Raw genomic sequence first — 12245 nt, forward strand, 5'->3', positions numbered from 1 at the left:
GTTATGAAAAGAGAGGTCAGACTTGTCAAAATAACTGGAAATACATTAAAATTTATCTGTCTTGTTAGATTTGCAACTACTTCCAGTTGGAGGAGAAGGAAGATATTATGCAGTGAGTTTTATTGTCTTTCCTTAGCAGAAAGTGCAACCTCTCTTTTTTCTCAGTATGGGAAACAAGTATTCATCTTCTCATTCAAAACAGAGTATCTCCAGTTTAATATAATAACTGATGGCTTTATTATCTGTAAATAAACATGATTTATCCACCTGTCAAAAATGTTGAAAGGAAGGAAATTTACAAAGTTCAGTTTATCAGATAGGGATGTACTTTAGACAGCCATCTATTCTCAGATGGTTTTTGTGCAGTCTGCCATTTTAACTTTATTTTACCCAGACGTTCATCAAACATCTATTTTAATCACTCAGCTAAATTCAGCATTTTTTTTCTGTAGCATTCCAGTCATCATGACATTTTGGACATCTCTATCTCAGATGATCCCAGTACTCCCAGTGTTTTCTGGGTACACATGCACGACAGAGATGAAGACTATATTCGCAGAATGCTTTCTCACAGAATTTCTCTCCCTTGCCTCTAAAGCACGTTACTGACATTTACGTAAGTATTAGAAAATTGGTTTCTATCTTAGGAGTCCATTTTTCTTTCAGTTTAATGACACATTTGAATAATTTAACTATTTGTAGTGGGTTCCTTTCATAAAGCAGCTGCTGCCAAAACAGGCATGAACATAAATGGACAAAGTCATGAATTAGACAAAAATAAAAATCACACAGGACTTAAAACCAATGTCCTTACTTTCTCTGCAGAACATCTGTAAAGATGACAATCTAAAAATGACATGTTTAATAACACAGAGGGTTTATATTCTGCTGCTTGAGATTTAAGACAAATCATTAAACATGGAGATCCATAAAAGCCACCAAGTTTGAGTTACACAAGGTTATTTTGGATTGGCATTTTAACCTTTTGTTAATTATCCATATATATATATTATTTTTAATTTATTAAATATGATACAGTAGTTTTCTCAATTTTATATTAGTTTTAATCTTACATGTAAACTGTAATAATATGAATTAATAGGAGCAGCATCTCTTATAAAGGACTGTTAAAAATGCTACAAATGTCAAGACTATAAATCAACATATTCCCACTGCATATTGTCAAGTTACTTTAACTTTTACTATGTTTTGTCTTATGGATATGACACAACATGCAAATTCAGGCATTTAACTCAGCTGTATTCACAAGCTAAAGACCCAAGGATCCTCATAAGCACAGTGCAAAGACAGGAGTTACCCATTCTGTGCTTCACAGCAAGAACATATCATCAAGATTCCTAGTCTGTATGCAGATAAGTCGTTATGCTTATTTAAATGACCTTCATCATACATATTTGAAATTTAATGGACACTAGCACTCAATTTATGGATTTGTGCTGAGTCTACAGGTTTATACTCCTCTAGATTCTATCCAGAATCTCTTAGCAAATTTATACTTTTGGAAATTGATCTCAAGGACACTAAATGTAAAGTTAACTTTTCCAGGATGATCTCTGAATCTTGGCTCTAGATACCTGTTTTCAGCATTAATGGTCATATTTTTTTTTATCAGTGGAAATATAGTGAACAGTGAAATAAAAAATAAAAAAAGCTTCTCAGTAGGCTTGCTATTTCATATGTGTTCACTGAATAGTTAATTAAGTACAACCTCTCTTTTAAAAAATGCTTACTAACTTCTGCTATTGTTGTAAGCACTGCTGATGTTTAGGAAAACTGGAGTTCCTCAAAACATTTTGAAAATTTTAACTACTTGTTATTCAAACAGAAGCATGTCTAAGGTTTGTAACTGGAAGTACAAGTAGTTGGTAATTAATGTCATATTAAATTTTATTACTGTCAACATTTCACAAAAGGAAACATTGCTTTAAAACAGTACTTTAAGATCCCCAGCTTTTATTGTTCTGTTCTCTCTGAGTAAATTCAAGCCATAAAAAAATAATAATTTCAGGATTCTTAAATAACTGCAATGTGAGTAAGCACTCTGATGGATTGAAAGAAATTCACTGGCTCAAAACAACTCTGCCTGTATGGGGGGGGGGGGGTAGATTGAGTTCTGCCAAGGTGGAATGGTGCTGTTCCTCCCTCCTGGCTTCTTGAGGATCACTGGTGCAGCCAGGAGCTCTGCCCCACATCACACCCTCTGGAGCCCCTAATCCCACCCTATAGTGGCTGGCACACCAGGAACCCCACCTGGGGAGGGTGGCCACAGGGGGCCAGAGCAAATAAAACCAACACCATGAAGACTCCACATTGTCACGGCCCTACTGCCTCATGTAACACTCCAGCCCCGGAACTGCTTACTCATGGGCTCAGCCAGGAGTCTTACTTAAAAATACATACAGAGGGTTCTGTAATACCTCGAGATAGTGTCAAGAGAATAAGCCTCAGACTTGTTCCCAAGAGGTATTTTTATTGATATTTTAGGGGAGAAAATAAGGGAACTTGGCAGAAGTTCCAAAGGGTGCCACACAGGCTAGACAAAATGTTCCACCACATTACTGACCCAGCACACACTAGTCCTCAACACATAAGTCAAAATCCAGTTCCTCCACAACACTTAAGTCAAAATCCAACCTCTCCAGCTCCAAGCCACCCAGAGCATCAAGAAAGGAGCAAAGAAAGAGAAGCAGAGGGAGCAAGAAGAGAGAAGGAGAAAGAGGGAGAGACAGATTATATAGCTACCATTGGAAGCTTCTTGTGGAAGATCAGTTTTCACACTTCGAGATGGCAGGGCCACGACGCGTGGCAAACATATGCCTTTGGTTCTGTCTGCTCTGGTCCCTATGGCCAACTCCTCTAAGCAGGGCCTCTGACCCACGAGCCACTGTGGGGTTCCAGACCAGGGTGAGGGACAGTGTCCTCACTGTCCCTGCCAATCTGAGCGGGGTTAGGGGGCTCCAGGTCGTGTGGTGTGTTGAAGTTTTCCTGGGTTATTTGTGACTGACAGATACTCCAGGGCTTCCCCATGTGGGTTCCAGGGGCTGCCATGAGGGCTATGATGTCACCCCACCTCCGTGAGGTTCTACTCATCCCTTCCTCCTCCACACATACACACACACACACACACACACTCTGCCCACAAGGTGGTTCTGACCCAGTCGTTACTGATCTGGTATCTACCATCTGAACACGTGGAAGTTTGAATTGGAGAGGACTCAAGGTAATCACCATAATTCTCTCTTTTTCTCTTTCTCTCTTCCTGTACTACTTCTTCTCCTGATCTCCTTTCTTGATATTTGTGTAATTTAGAACTGGATGGGTTGAATTTTGCTAAATTGAGTGGGGTTAGCATGTGCTAAGTCAATGTTTTGTGAAATGCTTTATTTTGGTCGAATGCTGCCCTTTGGCCAAGTTACGTTATTTTCTAAAGTTTACCAGTAAAAGCATGTTATTTGACCTCCCAAGAAACATCTGTAGCATCTTCTCCCATGCGTTCTCTCAAGGTATAAAAAGAACTGAAGGCCCTTTTAATAAATCTATTGGGTAGATTTTTCGAGCCTTGTATATTTTTTACGTAAAACCCCTTCAATGAGCTCGTAGCATGAGCCTGGGATCTTAAAGCACCAACAAAAGTGTGTTTAAGTTTTTCCTTTGTTTCATCTTTCAAAAAGATGATAATATCAAAATTCAAATAAAATGTAATAGAATATATTAGCTTGTTTTTAAGATGCTTCTTATAGTGTTATGCATTCATTGAGAAACTTGGAGTTTAATCAGACAGTATGCATTAAGATACTACATTTTGTCCTATTCAGAGAAGCAATTTAATTATATGGAATATGTAAACTATTATGATGATGTCTGTAAGACTATGTGGAAGCATGTTTTTATTTGCAGCAAAAAGTAGAAGCACTGTCAAAAGAATTATTTTAGTTACATAGCTATTAGCATTTTTTTCCCTCCTGAAAGTCATTATATGAAGAAAAACAAATCATGTGCAAAAAAAAAAAAAGGGTAACTCGCAAGTGAAACTTAGTATTAGAAGCTGTGCGATTTAGCATCATTTATGTGTTCAGCCTTGGGTTTCATAAAAGAAATTCCAAAGAGGTGTTCATTAATCTTATCTTTAGAAGTAAAATCCAAATCATCTTTTACTACAAGCCAAGGCGAACCAATGGTGTAAATCAAAACCACTGCAAAGCCACTGCATGGTTGCCAGCCAAGAAATATTTTTCATTTCAAGACTCAATTCTTCTGGCTCAGGTACTTGCCACAGAACTGACTGAACCAAGCTGGTAAAAGCACCACACATTTATATAACAAAGTGTTTTTCTGACTTAAGCCTACACATACAAAATAGTCAGAAGTTAAAAACAATTTACCTAACCATGTTTTCCTATGTCAAATGGGAATTTTTTACTTACTCTATCTGTGATAAACCATTACCTTGGTACTTACTTCCTCTAACTTAATCCAAAGAGCCATGAAAATAAACCTGATCCAATTCAGTAGGCCTGCTTACTCCAATTTTTAGTGATGAAAATATTTTTTTTCTGTCACACTCTATCCCCCATACAATTCCTCTGGTTGGATTAGCAAGTGTTTTATCAAAGTATACAGAGCTGTTCTTTAATTCTGCAGGGTGCCCTCTAAACCAGAGACATGTCAAATGTTTGCACAATTTAAGTGAACACATGTTGACTTTTCCAATAAAATTAAAATATATGTTTGAAAACGTCATAAAAATCACCTTCTAGAAGGAAAAACAAGAGTTTATGTAAAAGATTGATGAGTTTAATTTCTTATTTTTAAGATTTTCCCTATTTCAAATATTTGCAGTTTTGATGGTTGATGCTAGTATTATTGCCCTTTCTAACCTAACTTGTCATTTTTGCCACTATCAGGTGGATAAAAACTCCAGTCGACATTTACCTCTGCCTTCCCATTAGAACTGAGAGAAGGACAGCTAAATGTCTGATGTGTTTTGTGCTGCTAACCATCCAAGTATGAATAATTTCATTTCCTATTAAATTATCATGAAAATGTTTTCTTTTTGTACTGGGAAAATAATTAGTGAATTATGCTTTATATGACTTTACATATACTTCATTCACTATTCATTCCTCCTATTCTTTTTTTCATTTTTTTTTTTAAGTTCTGTGTGTCAACCAGAAAGAAAAGTAATTCTTTTCATTCTGTCCCAGCATTTTTCTTCATTATTTTTGACAAATATAAGTTGATCTTCTTAGGCTTTTGAAATGCAACCATTTCTACCAGACCTGTAGATAATAACAAAGATTGATAGTGCTTTATGTAATAGGCCAGAGCTTCACTGAAGGGCAATAACAAATGTTCGAAGAAACAGTCATTTAAGAATATATTGAGGAAATGTCAACATTATTATGCCAGCCACACTACAATCACATCCAGCTTCTTGTGTTAATATATAGGAAACATATCTTTTGAAATATACATTTTATTATCTTTGAATTCTGACAGTTTGCTTGCAATTATCATTCAAAATTACTAATTTGTAAGAGTGGAAATGTTGAAATGCTGTAGTTATTGAGAAATGAAAATAGAAAAAGAGTAATGTTTTGATATGTAAATATATAACTTACCTTCTCTGCTGACTGGGCCGTACCAAAAAAGATTGGAATAAAAGCTAACCAAATTATGCAGGTTGTGTACATAGTAAATCCGATGGGTTTTGCTTCATTGAAGGTCTCTGGAACCCCTCTTGTTTTAATAGCATAAACAGTGCATGTAACCATCAGGAGAATACTATATCCAAGGGAACAAATGAGAGAAAGATCTGAAATGTCACATTTGAGGACTCCCCTGGCATTTTCTGGGTCAAGTGTCCTCTGCTCTCCGTAGTCTACAATGGTATGAGGCGGATCAATACCAAACCAGATGAAGACTCCAATAAGCTGCACGGATATGAGGCTGAAAGTAATCACCAGTTGGGAAGCTGGACTAATAAATTTGGGAGCTGTGACAGATTTTTTGCCTTGTTCAAATATTCTGTGAATCCTGTTTGTTTTGGTAAGCAAGGCAGCATAGCTGAAACACATGCCAAGTCCTAAAAAGATCCTTCGAAATGAGCAGACCACTGTATCTGGAGCTGCAATCATTAAAAAAGTAATGGAGTAACAGAGAAAAATCCCAGTCAGGAGCACATAGCTGAGCTCCCGGCCAGAGGCCCTGACGATCGGTGTGTCATTGTACCGGACAAATGTCACAATCACAAAGGTGGTAGCAATTATACCAAGAATAGCTATGAAGACGGGCACAATGGCCCAAGGAGAATGCCACTCCAGTTTGATTATAGGGATAAGCTGGCAATCCGTACGGTTGGCATTTGGTCTCTTATTAATGGGGCACAGTTCACAGTTGAATTCATCCACCTGGTAATGGTACCCCTCACAGCGTTCGCAGTGCCAGCAGCAGGGCACTCCCTTCACAGTTTTCTTTCTTTCCCCAGCTTTACACGGCAGGCTGCAGACAGATGCTGGATGAGTACGTTCTCTGTTAGCCCACTGCATGTCTTCTACCTGTGGGTATAAAAAATTAATGAGACTTCTATTTTCCTTCATTTATAACATCCTAATCCTGGCCACAGGTTTGTCATAAATCACTTCATGCTGACAGCACAAATACAGTTTACCATAATAAGAAACCTGTTTCTTTCCCTTGCATTGACTTTATAAAAGTGTTAAATGATTGTGTCCAATAAATCATTCATGCCACAAGCTTGATGAGTGTCATTAGTTTCTATTTACCTCTTTACTGGTGACCAAATTGACATCTGTAAAGATATTTATTGACTCCAGGCTAGTTTAAAAGCAAAAAGCCCTGTACGCAGTGCTTTAAAAGTTAATCACATGCAAATATAAATATCAGTAGTTCTCAAACATTTAATTACAAAATAAGGCTATGTGAGCTTCAGAGAAATTTCTGGTACAGTAAAGAAATGGATTAAAATCTCCTTGCATCAGCTGACAAAGAGTGCCAGAAAAAAAGATGTGTGATGCCACCTCTTCCACAAATGTGGATACCTTTACTTTTCCACCTTTCAAGTCTTGAAATGCTCGAGTGTTTTGTGTATATTTCTAGAAGACTAAAATGAGTATATACTGCTTTCTGAATAATAATGGGAAAAAAGATATCATGACTACTACTTTAGTTCTCCTGATATAAAAAGTCCGGGCTTCCTTTTGTAGCACAGAACAATGCACTCTTGTTTTATAAATCCCAGCTTTCTCCACAGCAGCACATGAACAAAATATACTTTTTTTCATCCACTTATCTGTTCTTCCTGCATGCTCTACAAACAAAATCTGAATATGAAACTCATGGATTCAAAGCATTTCCTACTTTAAATTCTCACTTTGTTTTATTCTAGCTGTCCTTAGCCTACCCTTAGTAAAAATATGTTATGCAGAGGTCAAACTGAGTGAACCAGAGCAATGCATGGAGTAAAGAGCCGGTTTTAGGCACCAGAATCACTTCGTGCTGCTCCCAGGTCCCACCTTTCATTGCTTTGTTAGATGGTGAGCTCTCAAGGACAAAGGGCTTTCCTTGTTCTTGCCTATTAAGTACTTAGCACTTTTGTTTCATTTGGAGTTTTATTTATAAGTGGAACAGCAGTAACAAAACTTCAGTCAGGAATGTTTTTAGTTTCTTCTGGAGGAGGACAGAATGAGGACAGCTTATCAAAAGGGATAATTTTAGCCTTTAAAGTTTATTTTTCCAGAAATGTTTAACAGATTTGAGAGGAAATCACAATGTAGCATTGCTAGCAATTCTTACCTTCCTCAGAGAGCCAGAGGACCAGTTACAGCACTGCGCAGGGTGAATGAAGCTGCAAAAAGCAGACAGGTTCTTTTTCTCTTCTGTGCCTCACTATTATTCTCCACTCAAGGGGCAAAAAAGGGACCACACAGTAACAAGGAGACAAGAAATGTTCCTACAACCAGTTCTGTGAACCCTCAAAGTTATCAAGGACTTCAGTGAGAGTGGACTGGTCCTGAAGCCACAGAAGTTAACAAGATTTTATATCAAGGACTGTGATGACTACACAAAATACATTGTCTGGTGACTATGGAAAAGGAAGTCATTTAAGCAATTAGTTTCCTAAAACCCACAAGAATAACCCAGTACTGCATGAAACAGTTCTGATAGAGTTCCAGCAGAGTATTTGACATGCTAAGAAAATGTCCACCTCTGTTACAATCTCCAGGTTTTAATCACTGAAATTCTCAAAGCCCACATAACCCCTGCTGTTTCATCTACTAGATATGAGAGAAAACATGTTGTGATGAAATCAGTGTGATAGGAAAGACAGATCCTCCTTCGCACTGTTGCTAGGAGAATAAATACAAAGCTTGTGATTTAGTCACATACTAAGATAAGGGGGGCAACAGTAGGCATGTTCATTAATCCAGATCTCTGGATAAGTTTGGGATAACTCAGAAAAGAACAGTACTATGTATTTGCCAGATTATAGTACACAATACAGAATCACCAGGAGAGCAGACAACACCTTATCCAGCATAAACTTAGAATGGCATGTACAGGCAATATCTCATCTGGCAGAAAGCCTGGCAGGATAAAGCTAAGGTGTCCAATTTTTAAACACATTTGAAGTAGTAAAGTGAATTTGTACCAGATCAGCATTTAATACATGAGGCTACAGTGCTTCTTATCTGGCATTAAGCATCCTAAAGTCACATTTACTGTATTGTGAATCCATGGCTTATATAAGTTCAAAGAATTCCTTTTTGTCTCTCAGAGTTCCTACCTTAATTAATAAAAAAAAAAAAAAAAAGAGAGGGAGAGAGAAGAAAGAAAATCCTTTTATTTTACATCTCTTTATGATTTTGCATACTTCTGTCTTGACAGTATTTTAATTGACTAAAAATATGCTTAAAAGCTCTTCCTGGTTGGCAAAACTTTGGAGTGCCTCAGGATATCCATCCCATTGGCAACAACTGATAATAAATTCCTATTTCTGAAGCTCACTAGTAAAGGTTCATATTAGGTTTTTAATTCTGGTACATGTGACACATAAACTACAAAACATATAATTTCCAGCATGGAAATATAAAGTTATGAATGTTGGAAAATTCACTGGATAAAGAAACTTTTTTTCCTAATAAATTAATTATTAATATAAGCGCTATTAGCTGGTTACTGATAGAACAATTTAAACAAGAATGGACTCTTAAAGCATAAAAAATTCTAAATGTAGAGAATAACCAGAATGAATGGCTAGGGTAGGTGGATTGTACAAGGTATAAAAGCTATGTCATACAATCTGTATTGTCTGGATTACTTTTCTAAGCAAAACAACACATTTAGGGTGACCTATATTTCTCAAGAAGCTCTTAAGAAAAATGTTATGCGTTCTTGCTCATGAGCTTTTTATTTCATTTTATTTTTCAGAAGAAAGAGAAGATATATTCCCAGGAAACATTGGCCAGCGTTTGGAAATTGGAAATCCCTTTAAGATACCTGCATATCTGAGAAAATTCTGGTATTTTAGGATTTTAACTCTGGAAGTAGGTGGAAAGATCAGATTCACACATTAACACAACTATCTGACAATTCAGTTTACAGCTACATTAGTAAGTAACGTGGCACAGTAAGAACCAACCAGCAGAGCAAAGGTGTTAACTGAGGGCTTGGCGTTAACATTGTTCTGTATTTGAAATTAGAGCCTGCAGAAGAAGGTTGTTTTGACCTAATTTTGATGTAGTTCAGTGAATTGAACATTGGTAACAATTAACAAAGAATAAATGTCCCTCTGGAAAGCATATCCTGTTTTCATTTCAGCCAACAGCAATCCGGTTCACAAGGCCCAAGACCCACACTACTATGAGCAAGTGTGCTAAGTGGGAATTATTAGTAGATTCATTTCAAAAGCAGACTCTTGTTTGAAACTAAAATGCTAATGTGTGTACACCCTCAGACTGCTATTTCAACAATACTGTAGTAGAGGCAGAGTATAGGGCAGAGGAAACTATACCTCAGAGTGTGGTGTGCTTTTGTTACTCCCGAACAGGTCTGTCAGGGGTTTCTGTATATGCAGTAGTTAATAACTGAAAAGTCATACTACTTTTGGTCATCTGGTGCACTCCCAGCTCTCCACAGACTGCAGCAGTCTTTGATTGTAATGTATTTGTGATCTATCATTTTGCATAATATAAAAGTAACAAGTAAATCCAGTACAGGACACAATTACAATGGTCTTAAAGTTCTACCATTTTCTTCGGATACTGAATGTACATATCAAGGGTCCCAACTTCTAGAACCCATGCAGAAGATGCACTCATGTCATTCTTTTTCTCTCTTTATGTGCTAGTACTATTGATCCCAATTCTTCTCTGAGATTAACTTTAGACAATAAATGACAGTAGAAACTGTTAAGAAACAAGAAAGAGAAGGAGGATCATTTGGGGACATAGAACCAGAGACACTATAATTTCCAGAACTACTGAAAACTTGTAATATCCAAACTTTAAAGGGAGTTGCTGGATGCTCAGCCTCTTCAGAAAATCACAATTTTATATATAGACATAAACACTTAGTGGTGGAAATTTCAAAAGTGCGAAGGGGAACTTAATAGAGCTAATTAATTTAAATGAGAGTTAAGTGCCTTATCTGTTCAGGTGTTTTGGAAAATCCCACTATGTTTCCATCCCCAGTTTTCATAATCTAAATACTTTGGAAAACCTGACCCAAAGTTCAAAAACTAACTTCAGGGGAACTTAACTTTAGGCCCACATTTGTAAAGATTCTCGTGGGAGAAAGAAACTGACAAAGAGTGAAACAGGACCCAGGCCTAAAAGAGTTAACTGGGATATCTTGGCCTGCTAAGAAACCCCAGTACCTGTTTTGCTGGAAGAACATTTTAGGACCACTGGTTAATATCATGTTCTGTTCTGCTCATTGGACCAAAGGTTTTATGATAGAAAAAATAGGAGTAGTACACACACAGTAATAAATTAGGTAAACTAGACGTTTGAGAAAGATCTAGAAGGCCCAGAGCCAGGATTTTGCAAGCTTGAAGAATTCAGGTCACCTAATTGAAGAGGTCAAATTGAGGAAGACATCCATGGCAACCGCCAGAGGGATGAAGGCTTGAGGAGAAGACCCCCACAATAGAAGACTCTGCATGTCTGGAAAGACTCCACCCAGAGACTAGCCTACTTACTAATATGTATGTTAAGTGATGTAACCATGTATCTAAAGTGTATGAAATAGCTTGCTTTTGCACTTTCAAGTTGAGCAAGTTTGTCCAGAGCAAGCTGGCTTGCTCCCAACGTTGAATAAACAAATACCTTGCTGCTTAAAGATAAAAAAAAGTCTCTGAGCAGTCTTTGGGACTGTGTTTTTCGGAATCAAGAGGCCAAAGCCAGACAGAAGAAAGACAGAAAAGAAGGGGTTTTTTGCCACTGAAAAAGAATTAAGAAGTTCTGCATTTCTTCAGCTTTTAATGATTGGGTCTGCAGGACTCTTTATACTTCTCAGGCCTGAGCAAGTCTCAGATTGTTAAATAGCCTTGGGTAAACATGGTTTCTAGAAGACTTATTTTGTCACCCTAATTTTTGTGTGTCATCTAACTGTTGTTCACTACAGTATGATACACAACAAGAGAAAGTTCATTACTAAATGTATCTGAACTCATCTAAGTCAGCTGGACTGGGATAGCCTAGCTCTGTATCTATTATTCATAATAGTTTAAGCATTATTATTAATTTTGAGTAGCTTCTCTGAATTTAGAAAGTGTCTGATAGACTGATGTGCTATCATGAAGTACCTTACATTTCCCTAAGATCTGTTTCCATTTTCTACTATTCCAACGCTTATCCGACTGAAAACATCAGAAATAGTATGACAACATGTCTCTAGGACATGTATTAATTTTCTGTGAAATGCATCATCAGACAAAAAGAGAGTGGCTTCATTGCTATTTCAACAGAAATAAAAATCATCTCTATATGAGATATTTGCCTGAGGGAGCTGCAATTTTCTTTAACGTGCAGGACTAAGATTCACAGTTCACTAAAGCCTTCCAATACAGACAAAATGTCATTTCATATCAAAACGAAGTAAACACCTCTGTCCTTCATGAACATTACAAACACAATTCCCTCTAATATCTAATAATAACACTAAAAATTAATGATGTGAGAAGTGACCTAAAACAATATGAG

General features: G+C 37.0%; 1 protein-coding gene across 3 annotated transcripts in view; it reads right to left on the reverse strand.

Annotated features, from left to right (window-relative positions):
• GRM8 (glutamate metabotropic receptor 8) overlaps window positions 1–12245 on the reverse strand; it is a 330760-nt gene that overhangs the window by 39811 nt on the left and 278704 nt on the right. For all 3 annotated transcript variants that reach the window (XM_008926587.3, XM_018067986.2, XM_018067984.2), the window contains exon 9: window positions 5643–6578. In XM_008926587.3, the coding sequence (XP_008924835.1) occupies window positions 5643–6578 (936 nt within the window). The remainder of the gene's footprint in view (window positions 1–5642; window positions 6579–12245) is intronic.

This window comes from Manacus vitellinus, unplaced genomic scaffold (genome assembly GCF_001715985.3).
Source record: "Manacus vitellinus isolate BGI_N305 unplaced genomic scaffold, ASM171598v3 scaffold_13_pilon, whole genome shotgun sequence".
Classification (NCBI taxonomy): Eukaryota; Metazoa; Chordata; class Aves; order Passeriformes; family Pipridae; genus Manacus; species Manacus vitellinus.